Source organism: Doryrhamphus excisus, linkage group LG11 (genome assembly GCF_037039965.1).
Source record: "Doryrhamphus excisus strain RoL-2023G ecotype Guam linkage group LG11, RoL_Dexc_Guam_v1.1, whole genome shotgun sequence".
In the NCBI taxonomy this organism is placed as follows: Eukaryota; Metazoa; Chordata; class Actinopteri; order Syngnathiformes; family Syngnathidae; genus Doryrhamphus; species Doryrhamphus excisus.
In genome coordinates this window covers 1,386,705-1,401,693 of record NC_136367.1, presented here as the reverse complement: position 1 = coordinate 1,401,693, position 14,989 = coordinate 1,386,705, and the positions used below count along the sequence as shown (strand labels likewise).

Here is a 14,989-nt window from a genome sequence, read left to right as displayed (position 1 = left end):
ACCGATATCAACCTATATCATATTTTTATGCCGATATCGGACTAGTAATTAACAATTTCTAATATTACACCACCAGTGAAATGCATCACGTTATTATGCACTGCTATCTGGATGTGGCTTCATTTGCTAGACAGGAAGCTAAATAGCTAGTCAACAAGCGTTGACATAGTTGACATTTTTTACGCAATAATGACTTTCCACTGTAACTAACTACATTTATGAAGGAGTCAGTGACAAGTAACTAGTAACTAATTATTTTTGCATGATTTTGCCTCTTTTTTTTAAAAGAACGGATGACTGCAAGCCACGACGAGATGGGCAAGAATTCTTTAGATTCCAAAAAGCGATGATAATGAGGCAACAAAAAAAAAACAACATCAATTAGTCACATACTGGCAACCTGTTCAAAGTAAACATCATTAATTATGGTTCTTATCAAGGGACTCGAACGCCACATTCATTCATTCAATAGCTTCTAATGGCTTGAAGACAATGCAACACTTGTAGCCATGTAGTTCAAATAAATTGCCGACGATGTCGCTATTACACAGCTAGGGGGCGCCAGTGTCATTCAGGCAAGGTACAGCAGCCATGATGTATTGTTGCTGCATAAACTGCATTGTTTATGCTAAATCTATTTATTTGACAAGAACTTGATACTTTTATGTTGTTAGTGCCACACATATGTTAAACAAATTGAACTGAACAAAGGAGCATATATTTATTTACTGTCTTATTTGTGCTAATGGGCTTTCCATACCATTCTTAAGGTGAATTATTAGCAGTATTTTGCTAGCTTGTTTTATATGAATTAAAGAATATAGGAAGGATATATATGAAGGAAGGAATATAGTACGAGGAGTTAAATGGTAATATCTCACACCCTATTGGAGTATGGGAATTGTTAAATGGGTTTAAAATGAGTTTTAATGGCTACAAATAAGATGGAAATGAGCTAGCTTACCTGCCACGCAGCCATTTGGGGGAAGCCATTTTGGGATAGTCACATGACAACTCAACCAAAATGTTTGCTAACGTCACTTGGGGAGCTAATGAGTTCATATTATATAAAACTAATATATGTTTATATTAATATTATTAATTAATACATATTTTCTAAGTATGCTGACTCTGACGCATGGTTTGGCACTTTAAATCCGCGAATATCGGAATGTAGCAACATGAGCGGCGATGTAAAGCAAGGAGTCTAGAGTTAAAACAGGAGTGCTGATTGGCACGTCTTAATCCAAATACGTAAATGTCGGAAAAATAAGTACAGTAATAATAACAGTATAGCTGGTGGCTCGACTAATAAAACTATACTAATAAAACTGGAAGATTTATATTTCAGTACCTTTGCATTAGAGTTTGACTGCAATGATAAGAACTTACATGTGTTGATTTTAACGGAATTACTACGAATAGATACGGAAATGCCAAGTCATGGTCACCGCCCTTTACCTGAACACACGGCTCTACTTTAAAGCAAACCAAGCACATCAACATTAGCAGCTAGACATCACTTTACATTAAAACTAATGTCACGTAGCAGAGGAACCACGCCTTCCGTTTGGTTCATTCTCTTAAATTTTCTGACACTTATTCTGACACATAGGCCCGCCTTTACAAAAATAACACATCTGAAGTCAGAGAACGGCTACCTGGGTTTTTTGTTTTTTTTTTTTCGACTGCACGCGAGGACATATCGGAAAGGTCTTTCGTGATGTAGTCAAAGTGCTACGTTACGGTCTTTTGAGGTAAAAATAGATTTCACAAACGGTACCAGTTAGACACAGTCAACAGTTAAAAGAACTCAGCAGTCTGAACTCAATTATTGCAATACCCCCCCCCCCACCTCCGCTCACCTTCCAAACCATGTCTGAGCAAGCTGAGATGTGATTGGATGGCCGTTGGGGTTGGAAATGTGCTTTTCAACAGGGAAGAGAGAGAGACGGAGAGAGAGAGAGAATTAGAGGGCAGTTTCCTCCACACAGTGAGGGGTCAGCTGACACAAGGGCAACGTCGCCCTGCTTTCCTCGTCTTCCGTGTGCGCGCTGTCGCTCTCCATTTCTTTGTCCTCCGTCACCGTGTCCTCTTTGCAGTACGCAGCGCCATTCTCACCTTTCTTGCTCCTCTCGTAAGGCCGTGCGTTGATTTCTTTGGGCTGGTTAAACGTGGAAAGATAATATGTAAATATAGTCATTCGTTTATTTTTCACCGCTTATTTCTCACGAGGGGCGCGGGGGTGCTGGAGCCTGGAGGCGGGGGTACACCCTGGACTGGTGGCCAGCCAATCACAGGGCACATATAGACAAACAACCATTCACACTCACATTCATACCTATGGACAATTTGGAGTGGCTAATTAACCTAGCATGTTTTTGGAATGTGGGAGGAAACCGGAGTACCCGGAGAAAACCCACGCATGCACGGGGAGAACATGCAAACTCCACACAGAGATGGAATTGAACTCTGGTCTCCTAGCTGCGAGGCCTGCGCGCTAATCACTCGTCCAGGTTGGTTAAGTAGGTTTCCTTATTTTTAAATGGAACAGTTTCATAGTTTTAGCATAGAAAACCCATCTATTACCTTCTATATAAGAAAAAAAAACATTGTTAGAGCCCTCTAGACATAAAATAACACCCCTATAGTCACATTTAGCTTCCTTCCAATATTCATTCATTCATTTTCTACTGCTTTTCCTCATGAGGGTCGCGGGGGTGCTGGAGTCTATCCCAGCCGTCTTCGGGCGAGAGGCGGGGCAATCACAGGGCACATATATAGACAAACAACCATTCACACTCACATTCATACCTTTGGACAATTTGGGAGTGGCCAATTAACCTAGCATGTTTTTGGAATGTGGGAGGAAACCGGAGGGTGGGATCGAACCCCGGGTCTCCTCGCTGTGAGGTCTGCGCGCTAACCACTCAGCGCTGTGCAGCCGTCTTGCAAACTTAAGCCTTTCAATGAAACCCATAATATTATGGAGGAAACAGTCCTAAATGTGTAAACGAAGGCTACCTTTAGCGCCAGAGGGGTGACGCAGCACAGCTTCTCCGTGTATCGCTCCGGCAGAAAGAAAAGCAGATTGCCCAAGACCGGATACACTGTTCCCGGGGTCAGCTGCTTCTCCTTCATTGGTCCTAATGTGGACGGACATGAAGGATATTATTTACGCAGAAATAACATAGAAATACTTCATCGGAATGTATTTACCTGTCAGCAGGCTGACGATCAGTCCCACCACAACAACAGTGGTGGAATTGTGCGCACTGTACCACATGTAGGACAGGGAATACAGAGCTTCTACGCCTGTTGGCCTGAAACAACATTAGACTTTGATGTTCCGGTTCCGTGGCAGCGCCAAGTAGCAACTCGAGATGTAGTACCTAGGTTTGGGTGTGGTAGCATTGACCAGTGAGGTCACGACGGTGGTCGTCAAGTTCTCAAATGGGGGCGGAGTAACGGTCGTGAGCGGTGGGACTGGACTTGGCATACGCATTATAAAACTGCCAATGCCAATCCAGAAAGCCATAGCGAGGCCTGTTACTAATCCAACCACTGCACCCTGGGGGGGTTGGAGAGAGAGAGAGGGATGGAGAAGAACGTAATTGCTAATCATTGAGCCATCGTGGCCATTCCAGCTTTATTACACGAAAATGTACACTTACAATGGAGTTAGCCCAAGGGAAGAACATTCCCAGACAGAAGAGGCCCAGCAGGGGACCACCTACCATCCCAAAGATGCTTAACGCCGCCTGTGTGGGGAGGAGGGAGATCTTGGTTATGCAACACGACAAAAGAAACACTTCAGCAAACTGAGCCTAAATATGCTAATGAAAAACAGGTGCCGCCGCATGCTCTTTATAGCAACTGCAAAGCAGCCAAAACAGGAAACAAAACCAAAATAAGAGCGCAAAGCAGGAAACAACGTGAAAACAGCCAATTCAAGAAACAATACACGCTGTTGATGTTGAATACTTCGGTACGTGACAAAAAAAAACTTAAACTATTTTAGGAAAGCAGGAAGTGAACAAATGTAACAGTTACATTTTAATGCTAGTGCGGCCCGCGCAAGTTTGATATGGATGCTCTATGGTATCATGTACCCAGAAAAAAATACTACGTTTGATTAATGTTCATGTTAAAAGTTAAATAACTGTTAAGTTATCCTCCCTATTCGTGTGGAAGTGGTAAGTTTTTGGCTTTTTAAGTTTAAAGAAAATAACTCAGAGGCTACCGTTTAGGTCGCTAGCTCTCTAGTTTGCGAGTTAGCATGTGTCTCAAGACCCTGCAGTTGCGCAATATGTTGTAAATAAAAAGAGTATAAATGTGACTATAGTCGTGTTTTGTCATGTCTACAGGGCTCTAATAATGCTTTGTTCATTTTAAATCTGAAAAAAATCATTTGTCTACCCACCAACTATATGTGGTTTCTTAAGTTTTTATTATTTGCCGTTTTATATACATATATAATTATTATTATTTTTAATTTTTGTATTTTTTGTCACGTACTGAAGTACGAGGTGATACTTTTACAACAAACAATTTGTTACCTGCAACACAGACCCCATTAGGGAGGCGATGTAGGCCATGGCCAGACATACTAAACCATAAGTCAGAGCTATGGGAGAAACGAAGCATAAATTAATAAAAGAGAATGCATTAACAAAACAAAAACATGCACTCTAAATCATTCAACCCCTTGTATGAATTACATTTATTATCAAAAACTACTAACGTTCAACAGATGGCCATTTAAAAATCAGAACATGGCGAGTGTTTGTAATATTTAGATAATAAATGATTGAAATCTACAGCAAGCGACTTATAAAATGGCAGTTGAATCATTTTGAGTGCATTTCCTAGCATACAGGAAAAAGAAGACATTTTACCAAGTCCTTTGGACAGCAGTGTGGCTTTAGACTCGGTCATGTTTGGAAAATGAGGTTTAATCAGGTCCTCCATAGTTACGGTTGCTAAGGAGTTGAAGGCAGATGAGATGGTGCTGGAAGGGCAGAAGGAAATCAGACGAATGACCGTTAAGCCAAGGCATGCTTTGAAAGCGACGGGACATTAAAATGATCCTGTTCCGGTTGAACTGCACGGCTTTGAAAGTCACTTTGGGCGTGCAGGCGTACAGTAGGACACAAGCACTGCCAAAGCGTTCTGTTGCTGCTTTTCGAAACTAATTGGGGAAAGGCTACGGTGGCCCGGTTGGACAAAACAAAATGAGTTTCACGGCCTGTTATAATACGTGAATGAGCTTGAAAAATGTCTGTAGTTTGTGACGGCAGAGAAGGTTCCTTCCTGGATTGGGGTTCCCCCGAGTTGTTTACCTCAGCGCTCCACTGAAGAGACAGGCCACAAACAGACCTGGCAGCCCAGGCAGGTCCTTGAACACATCCATTACAAAGTATAACACCATCTGTGCCAAAAATAAACAAGCATGATGATGCATCTTGTAATCAAATCTTGGATATACTGTAAAGTACTGTAAGTACTTTTACACCAAGTGATTGTGAACAACCATAAAGTTAAATAACGGGTTCACCTGATCGTTGGTTTTGACATAGCCCTTATCTAGAGGGCTGTCCTCTCCATAGCGAGCAAACATGACCAGTCCCATCAGACACCCTAAACACAGCACGATCTGCTGGCATGGAAAAACAACATAGCAGGACCTAGGAAGGACATAATAGGTGAAGACAAAACCTAAATTGAACGCCATAAAATGATAAAACGAGCATGGTACTCACATGACTGCCTCCTTCTCGGTGCGGGAACTGAGATATCTCTGGACTTGGGCCTGGTTGACCCCGTAGAGAGCCAGCATCAGGAAGATGCCACCCACACCCAGCGTCCAGAAGGTGTGGCGCTCCAAAGGGTCAGGATTTAAGCTACAAAGAAAAGTTAGAAAAGTGGACTCTTCAATATGTGGCGTTTACTGGAGTTGGGGTCTTTCAACGCCGCCTTTTCCAAATGACAAGTGACTCCTCCATTGGTTTTGTGGATTATTTTATATTAAAGTCCCAGAGTCAATAAAAAAAAAATTCACTCACTCAAGTCCGGCGATGCGGCTACCGTTCACCGCTTTCCTCCAGACCTCAGCGATGCCCCCCGCCTGATGGGCCCCGACAATGATCACTGCCAGCTGCCCGGCGAACATCACCACTGTCTGGAACACGTCGGTCCACATCACTGCCTTCAGGCCGCCCTGAGGGACGCAATCACACAGAATTGTAAACATGGAACGTTCTCCGCTGCACAGTGTTCATTAAAAGGCCGATTTGCGGAATGGTGCTTTCCTTCAAAAATGACAAACAACATTGATGAGCGATTTTAGTAATTATGACCTACATTGGATTGCTTTTACCATCTTGAATGTACAAAGTGTATCAAAGTACTCCCCATCCTTGAATTGGTCTGTATGCGGCCCTCATTTGGAGACCTCTAGTGCAGGGGTCTCAAACACGCAGCCCTAGACACTAGTTTGAGGCCCCCGCCTTGATATTAAAGTTTAATTTTAGGAAAGCAGGAAGTGAACAAATGTAACAGTTACATTTTAATGCTAGTGCGGCCCGCGCAAGTTTGATATGGATGCTGTATGGTATCATGTACCCAGAAAAAATTATTACGTTTGATTAATGTTCATGTTAAAGGTTAAATAACTGTTAATAGTTATCCTCCCTATACGTGTGGAAGTGGTAAGTTTTTGGCTATTTAAGTTTAAAGGAAATAACTTGGAGGCTCCCGTTTAGGTCGCTAGCTCTCTAGTTTGCGAGTTAGCATGTGTCTCAAGACCCTGCAGTTGCGCAATATGTAGTAAATAAAAAGAGTATAAATGTGACTATAGTCGTGTTTTGTCATGTCTACAGGGATCTAATAATGCTTTGTTCATTTTAATCTGAAAAAAATCATTTGTCTACCCACCAACTATATGTGGTTTCTTAAATTTTTATTATATTTATTTATTTATTACTGATTGATTGATTTTCTTTATTCTTGATCTTATTTTGTGTAGAAAAATAAAAATTAAGATATTTGAGAACAGTGGAATGTTTTATCAGAGCTTTTCTTGTAGAAAATTGGAACCAAAGCAAAGTTTATTCATTTTTCTGTTTTTAATAATGCGTTTTTTGGGTTTTTTTGGAAAACCTGATGCGGCCCAGTCTCGCCCAGACCCTAGCTCCAGTGGCCCCCCAAGTAAATTGAGTTTGAGACCCCTGCTCTAGTGTGTAGTATATTCAAGACGGGTAAGTGTTCATTCATTCCAGACTCACCAGAGCGGTATAGAGGGTGCACACGAGTCCCATAGCCAGCACCGCTCCCCATAAGTCAAAGCCAGTAACTGCAACCACATAAAGCAACAACATACGTAAACATACAATATGTATCTGCAGATATCAGATTTTAGATTCGCCTCATAGGGCTTCATGAGGATAAGCGGTACAAAAATGAATGAATGAATGAATAAAACTGACCTCAGTATGTCAACGTATGCTTTCCCTGCCCTGCTGTCATTGCTATATGTTGCTTTATTTAAGGAGTGTAAAGTTTCATGTACCTGTGTAAAACTACACATATTAACATATTAACGTAGAAAAGGAGCAGCAGAAAAGGACTCACCTGCATTAAGTGCCAAAGCGGGAGCGTACAGGACCACCCCCATATAAATGACCTACAGATGAAGGGAAAACACGTTAGCGATGATTCATATAAAACAACCATGAATACCACATTCCAAAACCCGGTTCTCTCCCACATGCAAAAACCAGAAATGTCAGCTACGACTATTTCAATCTCTATTCAACCAAAGTAGAACAATGACCATGCATTTGTTTATATTTGAAGTAATATTTGACACGGCAGAAGCCTACCCAAATGATTGACTAAAGAAAAATACACATCAAAGGTTAAAAGATACCATCTGAAAGATGAAGGTCACGGTCCCACAAATGCGGACGGTCTTGTTGAAGCGTAGCTCCAGATACTGTCAAGAGAGGAAAAAAAAAAACACACATACATAGATGAACAACAAGGTAATGACTGCTTTTAGTCTGTATATTTTGTCATATTCAGGTGTTATATGACTCATTTTCTATTATTATGTGAACCATCATTGGTAATGGGAGTGTAAAGGTGACACTAGGGGTGTTACGTCATGTCTTGAGGGCTCTAAAGATGTTAAAAACTGTATTTAGAAGGTCGTAAACTGGCTACCTATGCTCCGATTATTATTTATGAGGAATCCTACCTTGCAGAAATTAATTTATCACGGCCAAGTCGAAAACTGATTAAATCGCAATAAACAGGGTACTAGAGTACAATCACCTCGTACTTCGGTACGTGACAAAAATAAAATTAAAAAAATAAAAATCTTAACCTATATTAGGAAAGCAGGAAGTGAACAAATGTAACAGTTACTGATTGTAAAAGTACCAGATGGAGGGGTAGGATTTAGTAAGCTTTGCTTCTTCCTACTCCTTTTGGACACGTGGAACTGGGAACTGATTATGGGATGCACTCAATTGTAATGGTAATGGTTTTATTTCATTTGAACATGCATCAGATTACAATTGAGTGCATCCCATAATCAGTTCCCAGTTCCACAATATTTAACCAAGTACAATTTATATTATGTACCTTTTACTTCATTCAGTTCTAACTAGCCATAAGTTCCTTTTTTTTGGCCTTACTTCATAGGCGCTGGACAGCCGCAGCCGGTAGAAGACGGGTATAAAAACGTGAGCTGGGATGAGCAGTCCCAGGAAGTACGAGCATCCCAGGAACCAGTACTGCGTCCCGAAGGTGTACACTTCGGATGGTGCGCCCAGAATGGCCACGGCTGATTGGAACGTGGCGAGCAGAGACAGAGACACGGGCAGGCAGCTCATGGAGCGGTCAGCCATCAGGAACTCCTGCGGGGAAGAAGAAGAAGGGGATCTCAAAAAGTGCTTTTCTATTGAGACTGCGGGGGGGGTTTCTCCCGGGGGCCCACCTGTGTTGTGCGCTGGCGTCCACCAGAGAAGGCGTAGAAGAGGCCAATGCCGGCCGAGGCTGCCAACAGCAAGGCGAAGATGACATAGTCCACCGTGCTGAAGTGCATCTGGACTACTCCCCCCATGATGACTCTGGTGGAAGTCTTGTGCTGAGATGTGGGGAGTAGGCCGTCGGGTGGGGGGGGGGGTGATCACAACGTTAACATCGCTACATCACCCATTTGGATTCTTGTAGAGCTGCAGGGAGAGAAGAAAGGATCACAAAAGGATGAGTGATGGTCATGTTACTTTCTCACCTGGATTAATTAGTTATTTATGAGGAATCCTACCTTGCAGAAATTAATTTCACGGCCAAGTCTAAAACTGATTTAATCACAATAAACATGGTACTAGAGTACAATCACCTTGTATTTCGGTACGTGACAAAAATAAAATAAAAATAATAAAAATACTTAACCTATATTAGGAAAGCAGGAAGTGAACAAATGTAACAGTTACTGATTGTAAAAGTACCGGATGGAGGGGTAGGATTTAATAAGCTTTGCTTCTTCCTACTCCTTTTGGACATGTGGAACTGGGAACTGATTATGTGATGCATTCAATTGTAATCTGATGCATGTTCAAATGAAATAAAACCATTACCATTACAATAAAAGTGCAGTTCACAGACCCAAACGGGGGGGTAAGATGGGGGATGTCATACAATCTCATGTCGAAAAAAAAATCCGCACCATCCCTTTAAGCAAACAAACCCAAATCTCCAGTTCTGTTTTTCAAATAAAAGATTTGAAATATAAGCTATTATTTTACAGATTTCATTGTGTGGGAGAATCTTCTTCTGTTATTCTGTTTTTGACACCCAACTGTGGCAAATTCTTACGTTCCCCTGAAGCAACATCTCCCCTCTTGTGGTGTTATGAGTAGAACTGCACTACACATGATGATGATGATGAAGAGCCAGGGGGCTGGGGGGCTGCCTGCTGAGAGGTAGACGAGGGAAAGTGAGGTGTGTGCTCTTCCATCGGGATTCCAGGGCATCACGTCTCTACACACACGTCAGTCTTATAACATGGAACAGGTCAGTTAACCCACAATAACGACCAACTACTACTACTGGGTAACAATAAGTGCTAAAAATAAACACTGGTCTTGACAAAGTGCCTGCAAGGCATGCTGGGTACTCCTCTCCACGCAACAATATAGTGATATACAAGCAAGTAAGTACAACTAGCATGGCTTATGGCATATCATTCCAGGCATGAAACCCCTTAAATATATATTTCATTTCCATACCAAAGTGCATGGGTTCACTTCAAATCAACAACCACACGACAAACGAGCGTCTGTTCCGACAGGAGCACGCATCACAACGTGAGGTGAACCGTCACAGGTCCTGCCACCCACCCGAAAGCGACACACTAAAGACACAATTAGCGACGTGAGTGTTACACATTCCGCATTTGCAGCAAAAAATCTCTCCTTTTTCTTAAAAAAGGTCATGAAAGCTAGTTTTTTGTGGGCATTGCTTGATTGCACATGAGGAAAATCCATATATCACCTTCTTTTTATATATTTGTCTGGCTGTGTGTGTGTGTGTGTGTGTCCACAAAACATTATAAGGAGGTCACGCAGCAGCGCACGGTTGCTTGGCAACACAAGGGACAATGATTGTACATTCAAAGCAGGGGGGGGGTGGACAAGTACTGCTGAGAGTGTGTTTTATGTAGGTGCACTTTAAGGCAAGTGAACACCTTTTTAGTCGATATTAGACTGAAATGTCAGATAATACCGGTACTGGTAATACTGTACTACAGTGACATACTGCTCTATATATGTTTTATACTAAGTGCATAAAAATATTTACCACAGAACTTTTGAATTGGAAGAGAGCGCTGATCCAAATAGCGATTGTATCGATACCAAGAGTGGTAGCAGAGTGTGAAAGTTTGTCTTTATTCTCGTGTTCTCGTGTGAAGGCTGAGATAAGGTTTATTGAGTCTGAGTGACTTGTTGTCGCGTTGTTGTGGCTAAACAAAAGCCTATTTTCATCATTTTCTTGCTACGTCAGCAAGATGCTTGGAGAATCACTCGTCGCTATTTTTATTCATGACTGTTCTCATTCGTCAATAAATGTATCGATCCAACAGAGGAAAAGTCACAACTGTTTCACATCTGCATATACATTTAATGTGGCACGGTGGAGGAGTGGTTAGCGCGCAGACCTCACAGCTAGGAGACTCCCACATTCCAAAAACATGCTAGGTTAATTGGCTACTCCAAATTGTCCATAGGTATGAATGTGAATGGTTGTTTGTCTATGTATGTTTTTTTTTTTTTACATTAGAGCCCTCTAGACATGAAATAACACCCCTATAGTCACCTTTACACTCCTATTGCCCAATATAGTAGACATAGTAAGAGAAAATAAGACATAATATAATCTCACACGGCTGTATAGTGGACGAGTGGTCAGCCAGAGTTCGATTCCGCCCTCGGCCATCTCTGTGTGGAGTTTGCATGTTCTCCCCGTGCATGTGTAGGTTTTCTCCGGGTACTCCGGTTTCCTCCCACATTCCAAAAACATGCTAGGTTAATTAGCCACTCCAAATTGTCCATAGGTATGAATGTGAGTGTGAATGGTTGTTTGTCTATATGTGCCCTGTGATTGGCTGGCCACCAGTCCAGGGTGTACCCCGCCTCTCAACCGAAGACAGCTGGGTGGGATAGGCTCCAGCACCCCCCGCGACCCTCGTGAGGATAAGCGGTAGAAAATGAATGAATCTCACATATACACTTACAATACGATACACACATATTCACACTCATACATATACTATAAGCAGCATACATAAACATACTCACTTCTCATGCTTACACAAGTGACTCTTCTTCTTTGCGCTCACTTCTGTTTGACTCTTTTGGCCACAATCTGCCAGTAATTTGAGTAATTATTAAACCCCAAGTTGAACCCTGGCCCAAGGAACGAGATAAATCTTTGTCAACCGTCAGTCATGGTCGTTTTGACAAGGCACACAGTCAGCCAAGAATGTAAACACACTAGAAACCGATATGAGCACTCGCGCTATCTTCTACGACTCCTGTTAAGAAGGTCCTGATGACACGCTTGGGCTTACGTTAACATTATCTTTGAAAGGGGGGAGATAATTGCACATATCGGACGGTCAAGATGTCAATGTGGTTCTCCTGCGCTGCTGTGACATTTAGTAATGACATGCCAACAACCAGCTCATGATGATATTCACACATTATACTATGTTGACTTATTCTTGGAATGATCGTGTGTAAATATTTAATTAGTGGGAATTTTGCCCATCATTCACAATCCTTATGTGAAACACATAACACATTTATTTCCCTTCTCTGTGCATTGTAGCACAAGAAAATGAGTTAATATGAGCTAGCTAACCACGGATGTCATTTGGAATACACCTATTTCGACTACAGAGCCCTCTAAAAAAAACCCTCCAAAACATTGCATGGTTTGATATACATGCATAAACACACATACACTGATGATAACACAAGGGTAGGCAAACTACGGACCGGGGGCCACATCCGGCCCGCCAAGTGTTTAAATACGGCCCGCTCCCGTTCTTTCCAAAGAATTGAGAGTTTGGTATCCACTCTTCGATCTGTGAATGACGATGAGGCTAGTGATTGCGTTTTTAGACCGATATTGTTTTTTTTGTCAAGCGTTGAGATTTTTGCACTTTGACGTTCCCTGATTGCTCCACAGTTGTGTGCTGTGTGACGCAAACGTTTGCTTGTCTGTGGAAGCACGAACTGTGACAATCAATGAGATCTTAAGTCGCTACTACAATTAGATCAGTTAGTTTTATTGCAAATGTTGTGAAATCGGAGAACGTCAACTAACGTCAACATTAAGTTGGCAAAAGGGTTTTGGAAGCTGTGTGCTCAAAACTGTGCGTGTCGCTCCTCGTTACGCTTTCTGCTCAGTGTCGACACATACAACATTTTGACCAATCACGTTCAATTAAAAGAATCGGTTCTAAGAACTGGATCGTTCGAATCACTAGCGGATTGATCAATCCAAATATCGTGTCCCATATGGTATTTTTTTAAGTTTTCTTCTATGTTTCTTTTCACAAATACCCAACAATTAAACAAGAGCATTACATACTTGCATTTATATATTACGTTTGTCTAAAATCTTTAAATGTGATTATAATCATAATCAACAAATTAAAAGGAAAAGTCACAAAATCATTCAAAGAACTTGAAAAATTATTCCAAGTAATCAGTAGCGGCAATACTTTCCTAGTATTTACTTGGTATCAGATCGATACAGAAATGTCATTGAACGTGTATTGGTTAGTAATTGGAATCACGTGGCCAGAAACATATTCTACCATTGGCTAATGCACACGCGCTCCCCGTGCCATTCATTACAGCTTCCGTGTACCCATCTAGCTAAGGTGATATTGGTATGCTAACGCTTTCAACTGACGCAATTGGCTACGTGGATCCATAAAGTGCAAATGATGCGCCTAAAGGTAGCATTTACGACCTACCGTAAAGTAAACACACCGACATGACAGCCCAGCAACGTGCTCCTGTTGCTACGTCTTCCAAACTTTCCAACGTGAAAGGTATAGCAAACGACTCGAGTTAAACCTTTAATAGTGACCGGATATTTCAATGTCAAATTAAGTATTTTTTGTCACTTAAGTAAATAAAAACGTCTCGCTTACCTCTCTGCTGCCAAAATACTACAACCGGCGGTCTGGCCGGTTAAGGTTGTTTTATGCTAGTAAGTCGAGGTTGACTGGAGCACGTGACGCAAGCTCGCGCACCACTCACTGGAGCGGGAGGGTCGATTTCAAATATCGACACTACCGATACCATGCATCGTATCGACATTTCTGGCAATTATAATAAAATCAATAAGTGTATTACCGGTACTCTGTTGATAGTTGCTGTGTTTATATATTGTTCACAAATACGTTTGATTCATAATTATTAACAAATACCAAAATAAGCGCCCTTGCACGTAAGTTGAATCAACTTGATACCAAAATGAGCAGTATCACCCACCCCAATATGAGCCTCTCTAACGCATTTGGACATTCGTTAAAGGACCGCCCATTCTCCTTGACACGATGTTGCATTCAGTGACACTCAGTAAACTGTCAATTCTCATCGAATTGCAGTCAACGGCAGGGAAATGAGCGTACACAGTACATGATTTCGCCACAGTTCTGCCTTAATATCGTTGACATTTGCTTATAAAACGCTTTACATTTACTAGTTTTTAATGTCACTAAAAGGTATCTTAAATATGCAATAGGGCAGTATAATCCACAAGGAAATAAGCGCTCTTTCGTTTAGTACAAACTGCAGTTAACTACCATAGTAACTGTCGTATTTAATTGCTGTTTTGTGTCTATTAAAGTGGGTTCTATCCGCGAAGAGTAGTGACGAAAGCAAATAAACACACCATCAGAATGTGCGCTATTAAAATACACAACCCGTTATTACCTATACATTCGTGATGAGGTCCAATTGGGTCCACTTTGACCGGAACGTCACTTGCGCCTGCATTGACCGGAGTGCATCTTCTCCGCATCTGCACAGGCTGCCACATCGTGTCCCCCTCAGGCTGATGACGCACGTTGCTAAAATCATCTTTAGCGCAGCTGGCGGAAGACTGCAAGATATTTCAATGTTCTTGTGCATCATTTGCGTCAACAATGCTACCTGGAGAGGATTATTACTGTACAGTTAATTCGTTATTTTTCCATGACTACAAATGGCAATGTGGCGCCCCCTATGGGTGGAGTGTATAATGCTTTGGAAAATAAAATATGCCAGCATGAAAATATACAAACATGTCAAAGCCATTTTAACTACTGCTGATGGACCATACATCAAAACGACAGTCTCCATGTTACAGTCATGAACCTCAAAGTCTAGTGGGTGGGCGTATTTTCAACAGGTGGGGG

At 41.7% G+C, this 14,989-nt stretch overlaps 1 protein-coding gene across 2 annotated transcripts; it reads right to left on the bottom strand.

Annotated features, from left to right (window-relative positions):
• Positions 1-244: 244 nt before the first annotated feature.
• On the bottom strand, positions 245-14,988 carry slc5a6a (solute carrier family 5 member 6a). Of its 2 annotated transcripts, none has more exons than XM_078794447.1 (17): positions 14,526-14,988; positions 9,005-9,242; positions 8,703-8,924; positions 7,931-7,996; positions 7,633-7,684; positions 7,287-7,354; positions 6,066-6,220; positions 5,763-5,903; positions 5,558-5,687; positions 5,343-5,431; positions 4,899-5,011; positions 4,560-4,627; positions 3,675-3,761; positions 3,393-3,571; positions 3,220-3,323; positions 3,025-3,146; positions 245-2,164 (listed from the first exon to the last, which is right to left on the bottom strand). In XM_078794447.1, exons 2-17 carry the CDS (start codon positions 9,128-9,130, stop codon positions 1,970-1,972), a joined length of 1,917 nt encoding a protein of 638 aa, XP_078650573.1. In that variant the 5' UTR covers positions 9,131-9,242; positions 14,526-14,988; the 3' UTR covers positions 245-1,969. The 2 variants fall into 2 exon arrangements, with proteins under 2 accessions (XP_078650573.1, XP_078650572.1); XM_078794446.1 differs by lacking the exon at positions 14,526-14,988 and adding an exon at positions 13,739-13,864.
• Between the last annotated feature and the right edge of the window lies 1 nt (position 14,989).